A 25,422-nucleotide genomic window follows, 5' to 3' on the forward strand; every position below is an offset into this window, starting at 1 on the left:
CACGGAGCCAGCCGCCTCGGGCGCCCGGCTCGGGACGGTCCGCGGGCGCCGGGGCCAGGCTGGTTTGCAGCCCGCCGGGCAGCCTCCTCGCTGCGGAGGGTCCGCGCGGCTCCCCGCGGCCGTGCCTTGCGGTTGTTCGCCTCCGCCGTGGCCTTTTGGGGGTACGCTGGCCCAAAATCTCTCCTTTCTTAGTGAAAACCTGCGTAGGCGTTTTGCGAGCTTTGCCCGTTTTAGCGCAGCGACAGGGCTCCCGGCTTCGCGTGATGTTTGTTTTAGGGACCTGCAGGCACAGGGGCTGCGGATTAAAACGCGCCCGCAGGCCGTTAGCCCCTTGCGCGTGTGATTACCAGCACTGTGCTTGCGCGCTGGGGCAGACGTTCTCCTTTCCACTCCTTGAGCCGCCTCCTCGTGCCCGTTTCCAAGGCTTTCACTGTTGATTAACTCACATATTTAGGCAAAAACGGCTCATGCTTTATATTCTGCCTTGGCTGTCGCTCACACCGCTCCTTTGCCATAGGAGGAGCCCTTCAGGCAGACCTGGGATGATAAAATACTTGCTTTTATTTCCTGCGTCTTGTTGCTTTTTTTTCCTTCTTTTTTTTTCCCTTCCAGAAGCTCGCTTCCTCCCATCCCCTTGCAAAGGCCAATGTTAAAAATAGACTCCGGCTCTGCAGCTGAAATCCACTGCGTTAGACTGACACTGTTTTCTAATGTCAGCAGGCCAAGTTTAATCCACAAACAGAGCACAGATGGGACAGAAACCAGGGTGTGGAAATGCCTCTGAGAGCACGTGTTCGCCAGAGCCGCTCCGGGAGCAATCGTCTGAGACTCCTCAGGCTCCGTCCTCACTTGCTCACCCGGAGGCCGGATCGCGGGAAGGCCCCCAGGATCGCGGCAGTGCCATTTTTTATTATTATTATTATTATTATTATTATTATTATTATATCTAGCTTCAGCATGCCATCCCCGCGCTGGGTGCTGGTGCACCGGGAGGGCGCCCCAGGAGCTCCCCGTCGGCAGTGGGGCGGATTGCTGCCGCGGAGCTGAGCTGCCTTTTCCAGCTTGGGTATCCGCTGGCACGGCGAGGCGAGAGGCGCGTGTGGCTGCTGGCCAGGCTGTTCCTGCTCCGAGCCCGGCGCTCGCCGCGGAGGCCTCCCGCAGCGCGGCCGGGGTGTCCCGGCAGCGCGAGGTGACACCGGGGGCTCGTCGTTGTCTCCCTCGCCCCGGGGCTGTGTAAATACAGAATATTCCCTTTGCCCCCACACAGCTCGGGCTTTGTTTTGCCCATTTGTCCTTTAAAATGTGCTTGGTCTCTGCACTCCTGATGCAGCATTTCAGAAAGCGTCGGGGCGGGGGGAGGTGGGAAATCAGCCCCGATGCTGAGCCAGAGCCCGTCGCGGCAGGCAGAATTGAGCCTTTCTGAGCATTTTTGAGCCTTGCAAACTTCACCCCCTTCCCCCCCCCCCCCCCCCCGCTCATCCTTTGCCTTCCTCTGAGTTTTTAGCACCATCTAGTAGCAGCAAGACCTGCAGCTTTGCTGTCCTTCCTACTGCAACAGGCCTGTCTTGCATGCTTTGGTCGTGGGTGAGCTGCTTCTCAGCACGCGATACGTTGGTCACCTTCTGGGTGCTGCTGAAGTCTCCAGCTCCAGCTGGAGGAGAAGCAGGACGTGCCTGCCTGTGGGCACAGCCCTGCAGCACACTCGGTTGGACACTTGACCAGGCTGCGAAGGGGTCTCCCACTGCAGCTGTGTCCAAGTCCTGGGGTAAACCCCAGCTGAACGGGTGCCTCAGTGGCCTTTGGCCGGGTACGTGTCCCACCAGTGAGAGCTGCCAGGGCTCTCCACGAGCCCTGGTTCCTCCAGACCACATCACCTCATCTACTTTCAGTGTCCACCCTGGGCTGGGCTGTTGCAAGCCCTAGACACATCTGCACTGAGCAGAAGGGGAGTCCAGGCAATGAGCCGCCACAGAGCGATTTGTGTTTCGGCCCTTTAAAACAAGAGCACTGGATCTCCCCAGGGTGTGAACGTCCCACCTGAGGCTCCTGGAGCTTCCAAAGCTGCCCATGCCCACAGCTCTTCCCAGCATCCCCATGGGGCTCCACAGCCAACTACCAACCACCCAGAGCCTTTGGAGCCACCATGAGCAGCAGTTACTGGCAAAACTCTCTTTATATTTGTAATTTGGTTTTAAAAGAGGGTACAAGATTCCAGTAGGAACCTGTGGAAGACTTCCCAGCCGTCTTGAGACAGCTTGTTGAAGGAAACATGGGCATCCACCTAAATATTTGAAACAAGAAATAGACTTTTTTGTTCGTCTCACCTCAGCTATACTTGAAATAACCACAAGATGGTGGCAAAGACAAGGCGCTGGAGCAGAGCAGCCCGTAGGGCAGGGCTCCTGCTCCGTGAGCTGGCCCTGTGGGGCAGAGAGCTGCTGCTGCAGAGGCTTTAGCTGTCAGGGAAGAGGGGACTGCCAGAGGCACCTGAAGGCTTGATGCACACTCGGACGAGTGGAGGCGACAGAGGCAGAAAGATGGTTCTAGAGCTGTGTGGTTGCAGAAGGGCTGCAAAAATGGGATTTGCTGCAAATTACTGCATTCAGGGCACGGAGGAGAGGACAGAATATCAAGCCGATCAGAGACCACTACCCAAACCAGTGCAATGCCTCAAGGACCAGTGTCAGCCAGCGTGACAGCGTGCGGGAGCGTGACGAGGGCGGCGTGCGGCATGCGAATGGATGCACACACATTTATTGATAAATACACCGGACACTGTAAGTGAATCCAGCAGAGCCACAGATGGACACAAACTGCAAACCTTCACTCTGGGCACGGCGAGTGGCAGGCGAACTCCCACCCTGCGGGCTGAAGGAAGATGTACTTTCTGAAGGATGCCTCTGCTAGCACGTTGCTTTTCAAGCCTGCTGCTCAGCCAGGCGACAGCAAGAGTTCGCCAAAACTCATTTCGTTTTCCCTCAGCCACTTGCCCACGTCCTCAGCAAGAGGGACCACGGGCTCTTTCCAGAGATGTGTATTCCTTGGAGCCATGTCTGAGGGCAAACCGAAAGGAAGGACCCATTTGGCAAGAGTCGGTCTGTAGGTGAGTTTGGAGGAAGGGTGGTGGGAGGAGGCTGCCCTCAGGACAGAGACCCGAGCACCCGTCTGTAGATGAAGCCGAGTCTCTCGCGCAGTGTGCAGAAGGTGGGCCGTGCCTCCGTGTTGCCGTTCCAGCACTCCAGCATGATGACGTAGATCTCGGGAGGGCAGGTGCTCGGCCGGGGAAGACGGTAGCCCCTGGTGATTTGCCGTATGGTTTCCTGGTTTGTCGTTCCTGCAAGGAAAGAGAAGATTTCCCCTAACTCTTCGTGCCACTGACCCATCCCCAAAGGATGCCCTGGGGGTAGGAGGTCAGGCAGCCCTCAGCACCTCCAGCTCTCCACACTCCCACCAGCCTCTTCTGCAAGCAGTGACAATGGCAGTTACTGAAGCATCTTCCAGGTTGGACAGTAATTTTTGCAGGCTCCAGAAGCTGCTTCCACATCAGTTACAGATGGGGAAGAGACAATACGACAAGGCCTTCGTGGCATACTGGATTTCAGCACGTCAGGGAGCCACCAGCAAGCTGCCTGGTGTGAGGAGGGGAGCACAGCAGGAGGTGGCACAGCAGCTCCCCACCCCCTTGGCAAGCTGGGGGGACCCGTCAGCCCTACCTTCATATGGGATCCGCCCATATGTGAAGACTTCGTAGAGGAGAATCCCATAGGACCAAACATCGGACTTCAAGGAGTAGGTATGGTAGTTTGCTGCCTCCGGGGCTGTCCACTTCACTGGGATTTTTGTGCTGCTGCTGGTGGAATAAATATCATCCTGAAAAGAAATGGGATATGGGTCTAGAGCGCTGTGAACACAGCTGCTTCATCTGGAAAAGCCGCAGGTGAAAGCTGGGTCTCAGTGTGCATTTAGCCTTTCAATGTCAGCGCTCACTGGGATGAGACCCGGTGGTGTGGACCTGCTGTCTGGGCCTTGCCCATGACACAGGATGGGGAAGGGAGAGCAGAGCAGAGAAGGCTGTGGCCAGCTGCAGCTCTTGCTGCTGTACCAAAGCGGTGCAGAGTTGCTCTGTGGTGCTGGGTAATGGGAAGGACCTGCAGCTTCCCGCTGGCTGACCTTGAGGAGCCGGGCGAGTCCAAAATCAGCGATTTTGCAGGTGAGTTCATCTCCCACCAGGATGTTTCTGGCTGCCAAGTCCCAGTGAACAATGTGCTTCTCTTCCAGGTACCTCATCCCATCTGCCACTTGGCAGGCAATGTTGACCAGGTGGGAGGTGCCCAGGGAGTTCCCTTCAGGACCTGTTAACCCAGGAGAACCACATGTTTAAGGCAATCTAGCAATACCTATTTCAGGGGCTCTAGTGCCTTCTGGTTTGGAAAGAGACCCAGTGTAGGCAACATGGGCAAAACTGTTGTGGAGGAATATGTAAAATCTGTGTTACATGTCTGCATCACACCAAATTGAACTTGAATTTGAGGTTCTTCCTAACTGTCTTTACTGTGATGTGTGTGAAGTTCAGCATGTCTCAAGCGCTCCTGAGGAACTGGACTTGGTTGAGCTTTGAGAGCATCCTGGGTTGCAGTAAGGAAGCAGCTGTCTTTAACTAGTTCAAAGCTAAAGGTGACCTTCTGCCATGCCTGGGTCCAACCTGGCAGCCAGGCCTCTCACCCTGTCCTACCTGTGAGCTCCTGCTCCTCTGACACCAAATACTGTTGGAGCCCTAACAACAAATTAGGTCAAATTACTTAGTGCAGGAGCGGAGTGGGGCATATGCAGTAGAAAAACAGGTCTTTCTTGGTGGGAGCTGTTTGTCTTTTTGCCCTTCAAGACTGATTACCAGGTCAGGCATGAAAGAAAAGAAAGGAGTAGAAAAATAAATACCACAAGCATGTTCTTCTTTGAGATGTTGAAGGGCTGACTCACCAGGCACTGAGTAGAGGCCTGCCCTGTTATCGGTTCTGCACGTGAACAAAAATGTGTTGCCTATCCACAGCAAGATTTGGCAACGTCATTCAGAACAGAGGCAGCATTCCCCAAACAAGTGCTGCCGAGTGCTGATAGCCCACTGTCCAGTGAGAAAGGTGGGATGAAAGGTCCCAGCAGCACAGCTGGGCTCTGAAGTGGCTGATCGGACCTAACCTGGCCCGTGCAGGAACTGCGGGTCACCAAAGAGCATCTCTGCTGAACACCTGTGGATTGCTCTGCATTAGCACAGGCCTAAATAAGGCTGAAACAGGGCTCACTCTCTCTTACGGTCTTCATCTGGGTTTGTAAGGTTATTCTGGGGTGTGGAAAGCCCCTGCTGAGTGTGGGTACTTAGAAAGAAGTGCTGCCTCTGGAGGACCTCTCCCAGCTCCCTCCTGGTGCTCGTGCACTGGTACTCACTGTTGAGGTAGCTGTGGAGGTTGCCTTTCCGCATGAGTTCGGTGATGATGTACACTGGCTCGTCCACCGAGCACACGGCATGGAGCTGGATTAGCTTCTCATGCCTCAGGCGCTTCAGGTTCTGAATCTCCTTGGTGAAATCTTCTGCCTTCATGTCAGCTGAGGTAGAAAGCCAGCTCAGCCTTTGTGAGGGATTTTCTCACTCGGAGGGTGAGATGCTGGGAGGACAGCATCTCCTCTCTCGAGTGAGGACCTCTTTCCTTCCCATAGGCCACCCCTGTTTTCAAGCACCATATCTCCAAATCTGCTTCTCAGATCCAAACACCCAAGCGATATTTTCCACAGGGCTTTGGATGCTACTTTCAGGATCATAGTCTCATCAGGGAGAATGCACCCATTTACCACAAACCCACCGAACAGAGCCATTTTATAAAGGTGCCAGTCCACGTTTAGGTGGTTCCATACACACACAGTCCAATGGCTATTTGTCAGGTCCTACCACAATTTGATTAGTAAGATGGCAATGAAGAGGGATATGAAAGCAAAGGGGGTGATGCAGCAGAGAAATCAGACTGAGTAGGGCATCATTAACATTTACTGCCTCCTCCTCCACACACCTTTTATGATCTTGATAGCCACCGGCACCGTGTTCCTCCACAGTCCTTCCCACACCTCTCCAAAGTAGCCTTCGCCCAACTTCCTCCTCAGGGTGAATTCCCAGCGCGGGCGCTCCCATCCGTCTCTCTCAAGTGGCACCTGTGTGAAACGAGCATTGCATGCTCAACTGTCCAGCCAGATAGTACCTGACTGCAAGACCCTGGACAAGCTTTTGGTGTCACGAAGGAGTGACCAGAGCATGGTGCTCCACCACTTGACTTGCACTTGCATTGCAAAGTGTGCATCCCCTTCAACTCAGCTAAAATTTTTCACTTGGGGCACATAAGACATGGGGAACCCTCTGCAGTGGCCGCTTGGTGGAAACATCTCAGACCCAAGAGTGCACAAAGGAAGAGCTTTTGGAGGCTCTGTGAAATACCAAGAATTTGGGCAACCTTAGTTTTTTCTTGGGAAAAATTTGGACCATATAAGAAGCACAAAGTAGCCATTGTTGCAATGGAGCTTTTGCTTGAAAGTCGCCCAGCTGAGAGAGGCCATTTCATCTGCCGCTGCAAGCCAAGGGAGCTGATTAAAACTTGGCTTTGCTGTTCAGGAGAGATTCAAGTTATAATTCACTCCAAATCAGCCACCAAAGATAGATAGCTGTTCTCCATTTCCCATAGACATCTGCTTCCATCAATTTAAAAAAAAAAAAAAAAAAAAAAAAAAAAAAAGGAAAGAATTACTGTTGCAGGTTGTGGCTGATTTCGACTTCAATTCTTGGAGCATTTCTTTTTTTTTAATCTCATGCCTTTCAATTTCACTTTTGAATTATTCACACGTTTAATTTTTTTTTCTAAGTCATAATCGGTGAACGGCATGTGCTAATCGGGAAGTGAGTTGGCAATTTAGGATTAATACTCTAATTGGATTTGTGTGTGCTACATTAATTGGCACAAAAAATATATAAAAGGAATGTGTTCTTGTTACACTCTAGAATAAATTTGGAAGATCTGGTACGTGCAGACTCAGAGCCGAAGGGACCTGTAACAAGATGGTTTGGGGGGGGGGTCTTTGACGCAGAGAAAAGCCCGTGTGCTGCGGCCTGAGCAGGACAACCGGACCAACGGCCCGGCGGGCGCCGTGCCCAGCCCTGGCGCGGCTCAGCGGAGGAAAAGCTGGTAGTTTGCTACCAGGGCGGTTTTAACGTTCAGTTTATGAAAGACTAAATCTCAGCCGGCTAGACTAACCGGATGAGTAAATATCGAGTGACTTTCATCTTCTTTTCGCACTGCGGAGAGGAGCGCGGCGGGGCCGGCTCAGGGCCGTGCTCCCACACCGCGCGATTTAGCCCCGCGGCTTATCCATCCCCCCCCCCCGCCCCGGTCCTTCTCCTCCCGCACGAGGAAGGAGCCGTGCTGGTTGGGAGGCGAGAGGAGGAGCCGCTCGGCTTCGCTGCGGCTGGGCTTGCCGAAATACCAGCTGTGGAGGGAGAGCGGAGGCCGGTCAGCGTTGGGAGTCCGGGCACGAGGTCGCAGCCGCGGGAGAACTGCCCGCCCGGAGCTGCCGCGCCAGCGTGCCCGTGCCGGAGCCCCTTGCCAGGGACAGGGCTTGGGGACGGGGCGTTTACTGGCTTTGGCCTCTTTGCACATTTGCGCTTTTATTGCAAACGTCCTAAGTGCAAAATATTGCCTCATTTTTTTTTTCTAATGAGGGAGGCCAGCACCGCCGTCAGACACGCCAGCAAAGGGCCAGCGCCTCTCTCAGACCTGCTCCGCGGGCCCTCTGCGAGATCGCCGGGCTCTTTTAGATCGCCGGAGCAGGGGCGTCATTTGCCATCGAACCACCGCGTGAGCCCTGGGGGCTCCTAAAGCCGCTGCTTTAGGCAATCGAGTCCATGTCCACTACGGGAGGGGGCAAAGGGCCCTTGCTGCCCGCCCGGCAGGGAAGGGCGGACGGGCGCGGGGAGAGGCTGCCTGCGGCGGTGGCAGGACAGTCACCGTTGCACCGTTGGCGCAAGCTGGCCAGATCTCAGCCTGTCCTGAGTCTCCTCTTTGACCTGTGGCTCGTGGATACAACCAAATTCCTGCCTACGAGCAAAAGCTCGTCAGCGAAAACCTTGCCTGGACCTGCCTTCTCCTGCTCCAGCCACGGGCAGCTCCAGCTCCGGGCTGAGCCAGCCAACGTCTCCTCCCGATCCTGGTTGGGGGGAGAGGAGCCGGAGAAGCAGCGGGCGGGTTATTCCGTGCAGCGAGGCGCAAGCTGCACCAGCAAGGTCTCACCACGGCCGTATTGGTGCGATCCCCGTCTCGGAAGGGGCCGCGGGGCAGCGGCTGCTGTCGGAAACCCACCGTCCGCACGCCGGAGCCGAGCCCGGGTACTTACGGCCGGCGAGCAGAGGTTCCCTGGCTCAGACTGGCCACGTACGTCGCAGGAACGTAACCCGTGGCCGGTTCCCCCCGCAGCCTCCTGGCTGAGACATACTCGCCCTCTTCCTTGAGGACACGCAGCTTGTCCCCTGCGCTAACGCTCAGCTCGTCCGCGCTCCGGGCTGCGAAAGCGTATAAAGCGATAAAGAGAGAGGACTTTGGGACGAGGCACCCGCTCCGTGGCGCGGGGACCTGCCCGCTGCCGAAAGCGAAACTCGGATCGGGTGGGATGGGTTTGCAGGCGGCAGCCACCCGCTCAGACCTGCCCACACAGCTGGCGAGCACAGCTGGAAGCTGCTCCTTGGGGTAAGGCTGGCTGCACTCGAAGGAGGAGAAAGGAGCTGCTTTTTTTTCCTTTTTTTTTTTTTAATTATTATTTTAAAGTGTGCTCTCATGCTCATTACTAGAGCACCGGTGAACGCAGCTCTGTTCTCTAAGCAGCTCTTGTGACAAGTACCAGACTCCAGTTAATAATCTTGATTGCACTTGTGGAGGAAAGTGTTTTTTTTTCCAAAGGAAAATAATTGCATCCACAAACGTGCAAGAGTTAAAACAAAGTAGAGAAATACCCTCCAAGAGATCTGATGGGGTTTGGAGAGCTGCTGCTTGGTCATCGATTCGCGGCGCCGAGCGCCCGGCGCCGGCGGCCGAGCGCACCCGGAGCCCGGTCGCGCTCCGGCGCGGGTGCTGAAAGCCAGCACGGCAGGTCAAATTCAAGCGTCCGCCGAAGGCCGGCGATTTACACCTCGTGCCTGGCATACGCAGCATAAACTGTCTCAAGATCGCAGCTCAAATGAAAAAAAAAAATCACAGTTCCACGTGCTCCCTGCATGGGTTTTGTCCCTTAAGGGTTTCCAGGTTTTCGGCTGGCAATCCTCGGTGCCACCCGCTCTCCGGGAACCCTGCTCCTGCGCTTGAGCCTGCGACTGTGATCCTCCTCCGCTGTAACCGGTCCGTGTAGCAGACTTGGGTGCGCAGCTTCGTTTTTGGAAGAGACTGGTTAAAGAGCAGAAATTTATTGCACTGGCCTGGGCTGAGGGCTGCTCTTGATGTCCCTCAAAGAGCCTTTCCCTGCATGGGTGGGCACACGCAGACGCGCCACTGCTGCACAAGTGACTTTGAGAAGGTTTTATTTTTTCTGATGACAAACTCTCTTTAGGATGCCAGACTGGCAAACCACCCTATGTCTAGTATTTGCAGAAAGGCATTTTTGTTATAGTAAATAAAATCACGGATATTAGAAAAACAAACTGAAAGATGCTGCACGGTATACGAGGAACAAACCGGTCCAGTGCTTGGGTGAACAGCGAGGGGCCTGCTGCAGGCTGCTTCCTGGGTGTCCCGCGATGGCCAAACAAGCTGCAAAAGCTAGAGCTGAACATTTGGGCCCCACCCTTCTCCCGCACAGGAGGAGCAGGAGCACCCAGTGCTCCAGGAGGGCACTCGGCCACCGCTGCACAGGAGCAGGGAGTCTTTAACAAAATATTCTGCTCCCTCCATGCCAGAAAGTAGCTCTTGGATACATGGAGCATTCCCCAAGGTCTTGCCCCACCTGCCCAGCACACAGCCTTGCTCTTGGCGTTGTGCACCGCTGTTTAATCTCTGGGTGTATTTTCCTCACTTTTAGCTTGGCTGTAGGAAGAGAGGGTGGGGGGCATCAGAGCTGGCAAACGTGGGAAAAACGTGGAGGACACCCACTCCTGATGTATTTCCACAGCACTTCTGCTCCTCATGTCACGCTCCATCAGGAGGAAAATGGCCTGCTTGCTTATGCATTTAGGGAGATTATCTGATTAGGTCAAACACAGAAGGTTTTTATTCTGCTGTTTTGAATGGGGACTTGGTAAACTCGTGGTTTGCAGACGAGACTGGAGACTGATTTACCCTTATTGACCTTTGCCAGATCAGATGCTCCAGTAGTACAAGTGATAGACAAGTGCAGCCGACCTGTAACATGCAAAGCTTTGGATCTTGATTTGCACCTAAATGAAAGAGTATTTGATAACAGCAAACAGCCCTGAGGGCTAAATACTACCTCTGAGCTGAACCTATCAGACATGCATAACACACTCATCGCTGCAACCTCCCCTCTCTCTACACAGGACATGCACACACAGCTCAGAATCCCACACTAGGAAACAGCTGATAACTCACAACCTTTTTTTTTTTTTTTTAGTATTTTTTTATTTTCCTATTAACTTCCAGGAGCATCCCTGCTGCTTTAAATCCCTTTGGAACTACAAAACACCTTTAAAAAAAAAAAAAAGAAAAAAAAAGGAGGGAGGGAGAGAGAAAGAAAGAACAGGCATATTCCTAAAAGTTTCTGATTCTTGCACTGTGGGAAGGAAGAGGAAGGACATAGGAAGAGAAGTGAAAAAGAAAGGAAAGCAGAGTCTAAAGGATCAAGTATTTCTCTTAGTCCCTGCAACTAGTTTGCATTGATGTATTAAAATCCAAGCTGACCACAGATTTTGGGCTATGGTAGATATATACAGGGACTTTTGTTCTAGCACCACTAAAAAGCACCTCAAAAGAGCAACAAAACCATAACATCTATTCAGTTCAGCTGGTTACACAGTCCTGGTTTAGTTGCAGAGCACCTGGGAGCAATAAACACCAACAGCACTTTGCATTCATCAGTGTGTCAAATACTGCACACAGTGTTCTCCCGTACTAATTGATGGAAACCAGCAGCTCCCCTCCATTAATGAGGGCCCATTACATTTAATTATCTGAGGTTCTGTTTCAGGTCCTCTTACGTTCACATTCTAAATACATCTTCCAGCTACGAGCCTTTTGGGAGAAAGAGGAGGAGAAACACAAATCCAATTAAAAACCCGAAGTGTAGAAATTTAGAGAATGCAGTTCATGTTTAGGAAAAAGCTTCTTAGCACTGGGCACATAACAGCAGATTCACTCACACGGTAATATAATCGAGGACGCTCCACTCATTAGCGAGTGGTTGGCAAAGCACAGTGGCTGATCTCAGCATCGTGGGCCACTGTGCTCTTCTGCCTCTGGTATCTCGTTTGGAGGCATCCAAACAGCCAGAAGATTCCCTAAGCGTTGGGTTTATCTCGTTGCTGCCGGCACGAACTCAAGCCCAGCCAACGGTGCCTTCCAGCGCCCTGCGGCTGTTCTTGCTCTTTTTGCTGGCATAAGAGGACATAATGTTTAATTTTTTTTTGAACCACAGTAAGATTACTCCAGGGGCTTCCTGGCACCAAAACTTGGGGATAGATTATCTGAGAAAGATTTTGCCTCTTAATAAATTGTTTAGCCTGGGTGCCATGGGACATTGCAGACAAGAGGTGGTGGATGATGACAGCATTGCATGGGAAAAAGAGAAAAGCAGAACAGTGGCACTAAAGCAGCTTCAATTCTCCTCCATTTCCTGTGCTGCAGACTATGGTAGAAAGCGGCATCTTGGCAGACTGCTAGTCTGTCAGCATTAAATGGGGCAGTGCAGAGGGAGAGCCTATTCCCTGGAGGCTGACGAGCATAGAAACAGTCAGCGGCTGAGGGGGCTCAAACAGTCAGTGCAGAGGGTTTGGTACAGGCAGAAGTACAGTCGTCCTGGGACAGGGAGCCATACAGGAGGTGTGAGAGGAGGCAGAGCATTGCTGGGTCTTGCAGGCTGCTGGTTTGGAGCCCTTTAGGCGGGGATCGGACTGGCTGGTGGAGAGCAGGAGTGCAGGTCACGGGGCACCTGAAACGGCACGGGAAAGCAAGCTGTATTGGAGAGTGTTTGAGGTAGAGACTGCTGTTTCTACAGTGTCTGGCAGGTCTGCGGCATGTGCGACTGCAGTATGAAAACAGTAATAGCTCTTTAAAATCAAGGAGATACTTCTGACAAACTCTGTGAACACCCCCTTCTCCCCCCTCCCAGTGCTCTTCAAGGATCTGCAAAACATGACAAGAAAAAGCTAATTCACAAGTGTCATATGCATACAACCATAATATGGTTGTAAAATTTCTAAAGAGGATTGATGTTCCACCAGAAAGTCTGCAAGGACCCACAATATAAAATCAGACTGGAAACCAGTGTGGTGAGTCTACAGGCTTCCCCCTCTGCTTTCCACTGAGATTATCTGGGCAAACCAGCCTTTGCTTGCCCTCACCTGTGACCTGACTTCCAGAGGATGCTCATTACAGCACAGACTGCCTGGTAGAACAGCATTTCTGCATAAGTCGTCTGCTCTTGTCCCTGGAGTAGCCATTTGTGACATATAAAAACAATTAAACACCTCCTCCAGACTGGTAGGTGCCACTGAGCTGTTCACCCTCTCTCTCTCTCAAGGCTGCAGACACATTCACGGAAACTAGGATTAAAGAAACTCATTCTGTTTCCCCATTGCCCCTACGTACAGTGAACGAGGACTTGCAGCCTTCTACCAGCACCTTGGAGACTGACCCTGCCACAGATGAACGGCAGCAGGAGTCCCCACTGCCAGGTGCTTACAGTGACTCTACGTGCACACTTGAACCGTCTCTCTCCCTTGGCTAGTGCTGAGCCAACAGGGGACTGGTGCTCTCAGAAGAGACGTGCATAGCGACTCAGTTCCTGGGGGAGAAATCTCTGCCAATGCATAAGCAAATAAGGGATTGCTCCATCTGCCAGATGTCCTTGATACACTGAGGAGGAACCAGTCCATCTACTCCATGACTGCGTCTGTGATATCGCTCCCAAGGAGGCTGTTGGATTTGGGGTTGTGGTATTAAGTGCTGCTAGAAGAAATATGCCCAGAGTCCCAGGAGAAAAGGCCTGAGAGAGACCTCATCCAGTCTATCCCATACTTATGTCTTTCCCCATCTTTGCCAAACCAGTTCTTCCTCCAGGAAGACCTCCAGGAATGGATATGCCACAATGTCCCCAGACAACCCTCTCTAGTGGCTCACTAATCATTACTGTTAGAAATGGTGTCTAACCTGCTGGTGTCTATTACTCTTGTCCCATTCATCACTGGATTGCTCCATTCCTTTCTGCAACAGTCTTTTATGTACATGAAGACTGTTCAGGTGTCCCACCATCTGCTCAGCAATGTTGCTTTGATCTACTTGTTGGACCCAAGCCCAGCTCAGGGCAAACATGCTGACCTTGTATGAACGGGTAACATGGTTATCTTTTTCTGTCTCCAGTCCTCTTCCCCTGTCCATACGTGCTAGTGTTCCTGTGGTGCCACCTCAGCTGACTCTCTAGTACATTTACCTATCAGGGATGACACAAAAAACATTAGTTATAGCTATTCTACCCCCCTCATGCCAAATATCAGACCTGAGAGGCATCCAGGCAAGTACAATTTAATCACCATTCATCATTTGAGCTGCCAAAACTGATCATACAGATGATCTTTCACTTGCCCCCAAACAAATTAATATCAGCTCAAGTTACCTTCTCTGAAGGTTCAGACTTGCATCTCACCTTGCAACTGTAGAGGTATGAGCTTAGCTTCGTCTCTTCTCTCCTTACTTTACTTCTTCTCTACCTGATTGCTAGTTCCCTCTGATCAGAGTGTTGCTGTTGGCTCTTAAATGCACAGCAGCTGCAGAGGCTGCCAACTTCCATAGCTCGCAGATAAATCCTGCTCATGGTGTGGCTCCACAGAAGACAAATACTGGAACACAAAATTTTACCTGTTTCTGTAGGGAAGCAACTGTCTTCTCTAGTTCGGCCACAAGGGACTCAAGATTCTCTCTGGAGGAAGGGCTTGGAGAAGGCACCTCATTTCTGAAGTCGGAGATAGAAAGTAAATTTTGAGATAATGGAGATGTCAACTTCCTGGTCAGGAGAACTGTTCTACTTTCTCTACCATCATCCTCAGATTAAGCACCAAAATGGCCACAGGAGGGCCGACATGCCAAGAGATGCCAACCAAACATTCACATTACTGCCTGAGTTGCCTAAATCCCCTGGCTAGTGTTACATGTGGTTAGAAACAGTTTTGAGGATTTTCAAAACCTGTCCCTAAAATGGTCTTCTCCATCATTCTCCCAGGACTGTGAAGGTAAACAGGGACAAAGGATCAGCAAGAGTATTCACATGTCCTCTCAGTAAGACAGAGCTTCATCTGGTGGCTGTTCAAACAAAGGAAAAATACCCTTACTCCTGTTAGAGGACTTTGCATCAAGCTCTGTATTTAGTTACTGAAACACTCCTGATCTCCAGGCCTCAGTGCAGAATGCCAATTTCAAAAGCCTGAATGGACAAGAGTTATTACACACTTCTCCTACTCCTCAGATAGTGGAGGTATAAAAAGATGGATCTACCAGACCTGGGAAATGCAGGCTTGTGCTTAGAAGGGTTTTCTTCTGGGTAGCTGAATCTGGGAGATCTCTTGCTTTGGAACCGCTGAGAAAGAGCCTTGAATTGTCCACGTGTCTGGCAGTCTTGGGAAGGAAGGGAGAATCTGGAATGAGCATTCAGAACCATTTGGCTTGAACTGTCTGTGAACAAAGCAGCGCTACCCTCCTTCACTGTCCACCCTCCACAAGTCGGTTACGCTAGAGGGAAGGAGACTGCAAAGGTATATGAACGAGCATTCATCAGAACAGGGGGGCTCTGAGAGCTGCCTAGAGGCTAGCAACAAACCAGAAGAGATGTTACAACTTCCACACACTATTAAGCTGGAGGTTTCGTTGCCATAGGATGTTGTGGAAGCCAGAAACGGGGATGGCTCAGATAGGCTAGCCAGAAGGTAAATCCACAAGTCATGATTAAACACAGTGCCCTCAATGCCATTTTGTAGCTCTAAGTTCCTCAGTTGTAGGGACCACTGTGCCCATGCCCTGTTTTAGTCTCTTGCCCTGAGCATGAGCTTTTGCCTGAGCGTGAAACAGAAGCCCTGAACTAGGTGGACCTTCAGTCAGATTTGAGGCAGCTATTTTCCTCTTTGCATCCATTTGCCTCACCGCTCTATTTCCCACAGAGAAGTGTGTCATTAAACCAGCTCCAAACATGTTACATAAAGCAACAACATAATGGGAGTGCCATCCAGAATCATCCCCACGTCAGTCGGTGCTAGAATGGCCTCATTCCTACCCTCACAACAATCCTGCCACAAGCGGAGATCCACTGCCGGAATCTCTTCACAACCAACCATGCCCTGCGGGTATGATGCCACCTGGAAGACGTCTCTCTGGAGCTGTTGAATGTGGTCACTGTTGTCACAGATGATACGAGCAAGGGATGTCTGTCTGATCTGAGTTAGCTGTGCTGGCGTGAAGACCCCAGGATTCTCGTACCAAAATCTGCAGAATTTGCAGATCATAGTGTGACTCAAGAGTACAAGACAACGATGGATAAATGGGGCTGAGAGGGAGAAGAGTTGCCCTACACCTGTGAGACAGCACACAGACCTCTCAAAAGGAGCTTCTATTCCAGTTTCGCATGCTATGTTAAACTGCAAGCAGGGCCTGCCTGTAGGAGGGCTTCACATGAATCCCTGTGAGTTGCTGATCTGGGCTGCAGAGTGACACCACTTACTCCAGATACAATCACTTGCATGGGAATTCTGAGGCTCAGACAACTCTACTGTAGCAATTAGGACATGGGTCGGTGGGTCCATAAAGCACCGGCCCTAAGTGCATCACCAGGAAAAGAAGTGATGCTAGCATGAGCAGCAAATGGGAATGAGGAGGAAGCTCCCTGAGAGATGTTCTAGCATTTTCATGAAACATTGGACATATGTTCAACAGTGTCTGGTGTCATACAGTGGAATGGAAATTATTAAATCAGGAAAGGATTGTAACTGTTGCAAGTCCTGTTGCAAATGCACTGGACAGAGGAGATCTTTCCCTGTATCACAAGATGAGGAACAATTAGAGAAAATCATAAGTTCTGTTCCCTCCACATTTCCTGCAAGGAGCCAACCTCCCCAGGTAGAATACCATAGACTCTGGGTTGATTCTAATTACAGTACCTGTCTCCATCCCTTAGTCTTCTGAACTGCGTTGTTAACAGGCACATCAGTGTTGGTCCAACTCTGGTACCAGGGACAAGATCCTCCACCATCAGTGCTGGGAACAGGTCAATATTTTTGGTAGTTCCATATAAGCTTCAGAATAAAAGATTAAAAAAAAAAGTAAGGGACTATCAAAGAGTGAAGACAAAAGAAACCTGATTACATTTTAGGAATGAGTACACAAGGAACTCATCCGGACAACATTTTAATAGTCTTATCTGAAAAACAGTGGCTATGCCTTAGAAAGAGTAAACTAATGTCAGCCAGTGCAGATAAGATGCAATTTAGTCTCACTGGAAAATAGCTCCAAGGCTCAATCTGCTTCCAAATTATACCGCACCAGTTCCTGATGACATTCCACTCAGAACTAGACTGATCACTCAGAGAGGCCTAATTATTCTTGCATCACTCTTAAACCAAAGCTATTATCCTATCTGAACATCTGTGGGTAATAATATCTAAGGGAGGTTATTTGACAGGAAGAGCAGTAACTTCTCACAGACTGAGTTTCAGTGACTGTGATGCCTCCAAGCCTGGCCAGGCTACTGTACCTCCTGAGCTTTTCCCTGATCTCCAAGTTCTTTATCTCATTTTTGAGGTCCTCAAACTCTTGTGCAGATGAGAGGTTGCAGAAGACCCTGAAATCATTGTAAGGTGGGATGCCATGGTCTCGCCCTCTTTGGATATTGATAGCAGCCAAGTCCAGTGAGACCGAGTGTGCCATTGAGAAGAGTTTTTCTGTCAGCTCCATGTTGAGGAGTTCTGAGGGTACTCGCATTTTCCCAGGCACCCCAAACAGCCCGCGGAGGAGGGGGTCAATCCCACCTTCCTGTGTGATCCTGAAAGGGGAGAAGAAGGCCTTGTGCAGAGGGATGTGGCCTTGGCGGATGGGCTGGAAGGTTTCATTCAGTCGGTACAGGATGGGGTTGATCAAGGTGTGGCCAAAGCGGAAGGCAGCGGTGGCGAAGGCATTGAGGATTCCCGCATTGATGTTGGGGTTGTAGCCTTTGTACTCACCCAGCATCTTCATTCCAGCTTCCCCAAGGATCTTGGGGAGCCACTGGGCATAGGTGATATGTTGCATTTGGGCACCCACAATCTTCCGTGCCTCGTGATATATGAGATCTCCATCCCAGTGGGGATTGAGGGTCAATAGCTCATTGGCAATACGGTTGTGCTCCCGGAACCAAAGAGTGTGCATGGATGTGAGACCCAGCTGCTCATTGGCACGGTGGTCTCCTGCTAGGAAGCATGGCACAGGGCTCTCGTTCTCGTCTCTCATGCATTCGGTGGGTGGCCCCACAGCGAAGGGAAGAAGGTGCTTCCCCGAGCTGGGCACAACTTGCCCTTGCTTCAGCAACCCATTCTGGTTGCTTAGATCCCTCAGCTCCTGCGATTCCTGCTCAGTGCTGCCATAAACATTCGAGGCATCAATGTAAGAGGTCAAGTGGTTGATCTGCTCCCTGGCATAGACAGAGTTCATCAGCAGTGAGGTCATCCCACTACCACACACAGGGCTCGAGCGGACAAAGAACATGCAGCGCCCATTCCTCACACGGGGGTCATTCGCAGGAATCATGACGGAGAAGCAAGGAGGGTCATTGCTGCAGACCTTGCTGCAGGGTGCCCCGTCCGAGAAACGGGACATGCTAATGGCAGCCACTGTCTGGTCCATGTCGTGGTCCAGAAACTGGCCCCACTGCATGAGCATATGAGTGAACTGGTCATCTGGGGTGATGGTCTCAGTCCCAATCATGGCAGTGGAGACAAGGCGAGGTAATGGAAGAGGCAGGTCCCTGGAGTTTTCTGCCAAAGAAAATCCCCGGGGGAGGTTAAATCCATTCTGGTAGGCTGGCTTGAGGAGTCGCTGGAAGGCTGTGAGAGACGCGCCCCACATCGGATGCTGGAGGTTGTTACAAGAGCCATCGTGGGTCCTGTACGTCTTGTGGAAGCAGATATCTGAGCAGTTAGGTGTACGGCGGTGGGCAGAGCAGCCAGAAAGATTGGCAATCATGTTCAGGTAGTGAGGGGAGACCAAGTCATTGTAACGATAGCCTGCAAAGGCAAACGCAAAAGCAACACATCAGACCACGGCCATGTTAGCCACCTACTTCCTGCCATCCCATGTAAGGGCTCCGATTTGAATCTGTTTCTGGCATTTTTGCGATAGGCATGAAGACCTAACCTCTGATCTTGGTATTGCTATGTGATTTATGCAAGGTAAATCAAGCACGGGATCATATCAGGCCCAGAGAAAGTAACAGAAGGAGAAAAGTTTAGTATAAACTGCACAGAGATCAAAACCCAAGACGTTAAACAAGACCAAACTGTGGAGGTGCTCTTGGTCTCCACTCTGCAGTCAGCACTAGGTTTATTTTTATGTCTGAGTTATTACTGCAACCTCAAGCATAACTGATCATCCAAATTATACGGGACAAGCAGCAGGGAAGCTGTCAGTGGCTGCCGGGCACTACGCTCCGCGGAAGCGCTGAATAAGGCTGAGTTGTGCGGATGCTGATGGGGCCAGGAGAATAAGAAGTTGCAGTCCGACTAGCCCAGACTAGACCTGCAGCTTGGAGCGAGACTGCTTGCAGGCTGGAATAGATCTAGACATGCAAAAATATTTATGCTCTCAAAAGTACATGACGACTAACACGTATAGGTAGGAACATGCACTGTATGAGAATGTCGATGTTACATATGGGAAATGTCTCTCTTCCCCCTGCAGAGGGGCTGAATCTCAGACCCAGAAAGGTACTTACGTGCCCAGTCCTCATTGGAATTGATGGAGGTAGATGGCTAAATATTTTTATGAAGAATTTATGATGAATTATGGCTTTAATAGCCACTCAATATCTTTAGCAAAACAGGGAACTGAACTACAGTTTTCTGAGTACCAGATTGGTACAGTTAGACACAAGACCAGCCCTCTGGCTGTTATAAAAATCATTAGATATAAGATAGAGAATTGCAACCCTGCCAACCCATTACCTGACATACTCATAACTGATCTGGACTTTTGGTACAATGTTGAACATTTTAGCTTTCTGGATAAATTGTTGCTTTAATTAATGCTTCTCCAGAAATCTGTTCAGAATTAAGAAGGGAAATACATCTTTTATACCTGTGACATTCATATCCACAATTAAGCCTTGTTGCACATGTTCTTGAATCAGCTGCAAGGTTCTTTCAAAGATCTCACCCGCCCTGGCTGTTTCAATAGTATAGGGGTCTCGGGGGTAGCGGAAGAGAGCCAGAAGGTCATTGGGAGTCTTGGGGCGCCTGTTTCAGGGAATCAAAAGTGATGCAGAAACATTAAAATGGGTATGTTGTTCAGAGCAAGGAGACACTGCAGGCAGCAGGAGGCAGGTTCTAAGCCTTGTCTGGTGCTCAACCCCAAAATCTAGTGCATACGAATGATGCGGCTTGCCTGCATATTGCAGATGATTAAAGACAGAATATTTTTCCCCAGGAAAACGCACACACTGAATTTCCTCAGCATCTCTATTTCTTCTGTTTCAGTAATGTATTTTTCATTTTTAAATAGCTGACATCCAGAGGTTTTTTGGCTTAACCCAACTGTTTATCTTTTCAATAAAAACCTTATTTTTGGATAGAAGAGAAGGGAATTTCCATTCACTCTGAAGTCATTTTTCATTAAGGAAATGGTTATAATTATATTATTTTTATTCACTCTGCACTAAGTTGCATTTATAAAATGACTATGCTGATTATTTTCTTTTCTACACATTGTCTCTAGAGCCAACTCCAGCTGACAAAATGCATGTAGCAGATATATATGAATAGAAGTTGGTATTAGTATATAGGACGGAATCCCAAACACTTTCCTGTTATGAATCTCTATCGCATTCTTCGATCTACATGGTGTAGCTTCAATCTTCAGTACTGAAACAATACTGTAGCTTTTATTTATAGATTGTCACTAATAAGATTTCAAAAAGCTTCATTCAACATCTCTTTTATCTCTGTTCTGCTTCACATCTCTGATCTTGGTGCTTCATGCACTTACTTGCTAAACAGCTCAGTGCGTGTTGAATTAATAGCATGGTCCACACTGCTGATGGCTTCCCGTATTGATGTCGCTACAAACATGTCACCACTCCGACCAACATCCATGGCTGTCCAAAAGGGAGAGAGAGAGAGAATAACAATTTCTTAATTTACTTCGTTATTAATTTCTCTTACAAGCTCAAGAAAATCTACAGATCAGTATGAGCATCATAGTAACTTCCACTGCATGAAGAACACCATTACCATGAGGTATCAATCAGGCATAAACCATAGAAATTATCTTATGAATAACCTTAAACAATAAAGAAGTTACAGATTATTCTCAGCTCCTTGCACACAATCCCCGTATAGGAAATGATATTAAATCTCTCTAATAAGCTACTCACTATTCATGCTGCTTATTCCTGTGTGCTTGAGAAATATGCCCCTATTTAAGTTTTTAACCTTACTTCTTGCCTTTGAATTTTTCTCCTTATCAGTTCTTCCTTACCCTCCAAGCAGTACAATTTCCACACTTGGCCTCTTGATTAGCAGAAGAGTGCTCTTCTTTATTCATTACTGTTTCTGTTCAGCCTTCCCTAACACACAGAGATGTAGTTTGAAAACTAGAGATTCATTTCCCAGCCCCAAGGGATTTAGCGAATTTTTAAAACCCTATATTCGCACTGACAATGTTGTTCTCATTCTGCCCTCCCTAGTGCACGAGGTTACGATCAGACAGTGATTTGCGAGTGTGTTAGCACATTTTAATAAGTTACTGCCTCTCAGCAGAGACGCAGTAACTACCAGTACGCTGTCAGCACACTGCGGTGTGAGACGAAGCAGGCTTGCAGGAGGTAGTTTAAGATAACACCTTTTCCTTTGCACTCCACAATCGCATCTCAGCTGAGACAACAGTGAGGAACAGGGAGGTGTATGGGGTTACACCATAAAGATTGTCTGATCATGTCTGTGAATGACCTCTCTGCAAAGAAGTTAAAGAATTAACAGAATTTCCTTCAAAGCAAAGGCACTAATACAGCATTACCCCTCCTGTACATGAGATCAAGAGAAGTGAGAAGGTGCTCAAGTTTCACAGGAGATACTCTACCAGTGATAGTGAGTTGCATCGTACTGGAGGTGAAGCCAAAGGGGTTTCTTGCTATGCACTCGTATCTGCCCTGATCAGCCACGCCGAGGTCTTGGATGGAGAGAGTCCCATCTGGACTTACGTGGAACTTGCCGCTCTCTGTGATCTGAATTCCCTCCTGTTGCACGATCAAAAGACAAAAAAAGGTGTCAGTGTGTGGAAAGCCTCCTCGCATCCCAGCCTTCACCCTTCCCAGCAAACCCACCAACAGATGCAATTAACTAGTCCCACCACCAGATGTTAGCATTGCTCTTCCAGAAAAATCAGAAAGGTACCGAGCACATCTGATCCTGCCTTACTGAACCCACTGCAATGACATCCTTGTTCAGCTCCTTCACCCTGATCTGCCTTCAGGCACCCGCTGCAAGGCAGAGGCACTGCACACATTTCACTGCGCTTCTCACAGACCAGCTGGCAGGATTGAGTGCTGTACCCACATGCTGTCACAGAAATTTAGAGCTGTGTTAGCTCTAAACACCTTTGGTTTGGGGGCAATCTGAAACGGATGGATTTTGCTGACATTGAACTGCAAATACACCAGCTTTGCTGGCTCTAGGCAGCAACATCGAGCAAAGTGCTGAGAGCAGCTGCACACTCAGTCCTGGGTCTCTCCCGGCATCTCTCAATCTGGCCGGCTGCAGAAGTTGCCTCAGCTCTCACGTTTTTATTCTTGTTCTTAGCATCTTTCTGCTGCGCTGTCCCCAGTTTAATGCTTCTTGTGCTGCCCTCCCAGACTCTTCTCTTCAGCTCTTACTGTTGGCTGGAGCCCAAGGCAAGCTGCAGATCACCTCTACGAGACCTCTGCAGGGTAACTGAGGCTCATGCATTTTCCCTGTAATTTCTTCCATGCCTGACTATGCTCACAGGCAGGGTAGGCCCCAGTGAAGGTCGTAGGTGTTGTGGCACAGCAGGATAAAGTCTGAAGAGCTCCACCTAACGAATTTTTTAAAACAGTAGCCAAACAACAGCATGGTTGTGATTAACTATGGCTTTGCCCCATCAAAGCTGTAGCCAGCCAGAACTGTTACACAAAAGCATCACATCCCACTTCTGCCAGTGGGAAACCTGGAAATAAGAACAAACTGCTTAAAAAGTATCTTTTTTTTCAGTGTTTTCCAGGAAGAGTCAAACAATGTTTATAACATCCTGGAAGGTCAGTTGTTTGGAAGGACATTGCTTGTTTGGAAGGAAAAGCAAGAGAAAAAGGCAATCTGCATTGCTCAGCTTCAAGCTTGAGAAAAAATAAACATTCTTTTAAGCCACTTAAAAACACCATCAGTGGAAAAGTTGGTCTTAATATTTCCTCAAGCACAACTTCTTCCACTACTGTACAAAGCAATTAAGCTGGGAAAGATGTTTAACTAGGGAGCTTTGCAGTGCCTATGCTGACTGTCCAGCAACAGAGTGTCTTACTTTGACCCAGGTTATGGTGGGTCGTGGATCTCCTTGGGCAGCGCAGGTAATCGCAACATCCTGGCCTGTCTCTGCCACCACATCTTGCGGGGGATGAAGAAACACAGGTATCACTGTGCAACACAGGAAAAAAGAGTCACCAGCACAAGAAATGCATTGAGGAAAACAGACATATCCACGTTTGAAACATCTCACTATTACGAGATCAGAGCTGCTGGGCATTTTCTGCAGCTGCAAGAGCTCTTCAAAGGGGTGTCAATAACCATGTTCTCTCTCTACCAAGTCCTTCATAATTTACATTCATTATTTTCTGCTACTGTTCATGTCGTGGGACAATTACACATGAATATATCAGAGTCTTTAAGTTAAAGGCTTTCTGGAAGAGATGCTCTAGCTGAAATAACTATTGTGAATTGATTCAGGAATTGCTATATACTGTGGCATGTGTCAGTCAGGTCATAGTAATGGATCATACTGATCCCCCTAGTTTCAAAGTAATCTGAGAATTCTTCTGCGGCATCACAACTTGCACGTGTTCCTAGCTGGTGTCCTTCTCTATGGTTTCGCATTGGTAAAATTCTAGAGTGCTTGTGAAACAGCAGGGATGTCTTCTTGTTGAGAAAGATAATTTATGTGGGAATAAAAAAGAGAATTAAAATATGAAAGCATTTCTTCATGATTTGTTTTTATGAAGGCTTGATTCTAGAACACCTGAATTTAGGTTGAACTACAATCTGGTAGCTAATGTCTAAGACAAGCATATCTGAACCAGAGGTAAATCTTGCTGGTAAATAATTGCTTTTTTTTTCAGAATATTTCATTTAAAAAAAAGCTACAATTCATTTGGTAAGAAAGCCAAAATTAAAAATAGAAAAATAGAATTACCAAGAATTTAATTAATAAACCTTTCTCCAAAGTCTCCAACAAGCATCCTCTATTTCCTTTTCTTTACTAAAAATCATTATTCATAATAGCTCCCAAACACATGAAAAAGCACACATCTTCATTTTGTACTCAGCTGGTCACATATTATCGCTCGTCTGATGGGTGGTAACTTGCCAAAGTAATTGCTCATTTCTGATCATACAAATCCTGTCCTAATGTTTATTCTTTCAGCTGCCAACTGCTACAGCTCCTTCTCCCTTTCACTGATCATATTAGATGAGTTTCATCCCCTTGGCTATATACTTTCTAGACAACAAAATAAATTTTAAAATAACAAACACTGAAGCAGCTTCTTCCAATTTATAGATCTTGACACTCTAGAAAACTTGCTGAAGTTTCCCACCAATTGATGGAGCTTTTATGGCTAGACTTCTGCTCCCAGGCAAAAGCAAAATCACATTTTAGGGGAATTAGAGCAGTTCCTTACCTCGTAAGACAACACATTATTTAGCATAATATAAACATAACAAAACCCATTTCCCAGCCCTTACTACCCACATATTCTAGCTTTCATCAGCTTACCTCGGGGGGTCACTGACAGCTGTACTGGGAGGCTCCTTACACCGATGGCACTGATAGCATGGCATTCATATTGACCTTGGTCATGTAAAGCAACCCTCATCACCCGTAGGGTACCAGTGGAGAGGATGCTATGTCTCCGGTCATTTGGCAAAGGCCCACCTAGTCCAAAAAAAAAGGCAGATTTAAATACTTGTTAAATATTTTACTAAATCAAGTCAGTTTTTGCACTTTTCAGCTTACTGATAATTTTCTTAAAATATTCAGTTTCACTCTAAACCAAGGGGTTTGCTATTTAGTCATCTCTAATACCAAAAGGAATCTGATTTCTTTGTACACTACCAAGAGTGGTTTTGAGAACGAGCTATGTTGCATCATTTTTCTTCCTCTTGCCCTGTTCTTACTATGTCTTCCATTAAAGCACTGTAAAGGTAAGTTAATCTTTGCATTGCTGAGTGACCTACCAAGCCTGGTTATAAAATAGTCTTATTAATCCTAGTCCTTGTTACTGTGCTCCTTTAAATATCTCCTCCTAAGAGATATCTTCTGAAATCTGAGGAGGGAACAGAACAGGTTAAAGGAGATGGAAAATGTGTTGGTGAAGGAGAATTTCATCCAGTCCTTCTCAGCTTAGCGTTAGGGCTATTGCTGTGGAAGCTGGAATACAATAGCCATGAATTCTCCATAGCTCTAAACCATTAATTATGGCTTGTGAAGCATAAGGAAAAGTTGGAGGGCCTCTGGGCCCAGCATTATTGGCTTCTGTCCCAGAAAGTGTTAGATGGGATCAACTCAGTGGAGCCAGAGCTAACAACTACCCGAGACTTCAAAAGTTCACCACGACCTGTTGGCCTAAAGTGTTTTTTCCTAAGCAAAAAGAAAACGCAGAGGTGTGTCTGTGGAGAACTAGTGCTCTCCTGCAACATTGTCCCCAAGAGGACAAACACAATGACAACGA

The 25,422-nt window shown here is 48.8% G+C and overlaps 2 protein-coding genes across 2 annotated transcripts in view; both read right to left on the reverse strand.

Moving 5' to 3' along the window:
• Positions 1-3,140: 3,140 nt before the first annotated feature.
• Positions 3,141-11,457, reverse strand: LOC134147951 (tyrosine-protein kinase Srms-like). Its single transcript, XM_062589549.1, has 9 exons — positions 11,387-11,457; positions 8,422-8,664; positions 7,418-7,518; positions 7,287-7,327; positions 6,057-6,195; positions 5,440-5,598; positions 4,171-4,352; positions 3,714-3,870; positions 3,141-3,334 (listed from the first exon to the last, which is right to left on the reverse strand). Exons 1-9 carry the CDS (start codon positions 11,455-11,457, stop codon positions 3,141-3,143), a joined length of 1,287 nt encoding a protein of 428 aa, XP_062445533.1.
• The window catches only part of LOC134147671 (peroxidasin homolog), a 45,055-nt gene continuing 30,319 nt past the window's right edge, over positions 10,687-25,422 (reverse strand). Inside the window, exons 12-23 of the mRNA XM_062589072.1 lie at positions 24,468-24,626; positions 23,001-23,113; positions 21,549-21,705; positions 20,457-20,565; positions 19,551-19,708; positions 16,978-18,481; positions 16,385-16,519; positions 15,505-15,713; positions 14,738-14,852; positions 14,100-14,193; positions 13,563-13,674; positions 10,687-12,174 (exon numbers count right to left, since the gene is read on the reverse strand). Coding sequence (XP_062445056.1) covers positions 13,585-13,674; positions 14,100-14,193; positions 14,738-14,852; positions 15,505-15,713; positions 16,385-16,519; positions 16,978-18,481; positions 19,551-19,708; positions 20,457-20,565; positions 21,549-21,705; positions 23,001-23,113; positions 24,468-24,626 — 2,843 coding nt within the window. The 3' untranslated portion in view covers positions 10,687-12,174; positions 13,563-13,584. The remainder of the gene's footprint in view (positions 12,175-13,562; positions 13,675-14,099; positions 14,194-14,737; positions 14,853-15,504; positions 15,714-16,384; positions 16,520-16,977; positions 18,482-19,550; positions 19,709-20,456; positions 20,566-21,548; positions 21,706-23,000; positions 23,114-24,467; positions 24,627-25,422) is intronic.

The sequence above is a fragment of the Rhea pennata genome, chromosome 16 (genome assembly GCF_028389875.1).
Source record: "Rhea pennata isolate bPtePen1 chromosome 16, bPtePen1.pri, whole genome shotgun sequence".
Classification (NCBI taxonomy): Eukaryota; Metazoa; Chordata; class Aves; order Rheiformes; family Rheidae; genus Rhea; species Rhea pennata.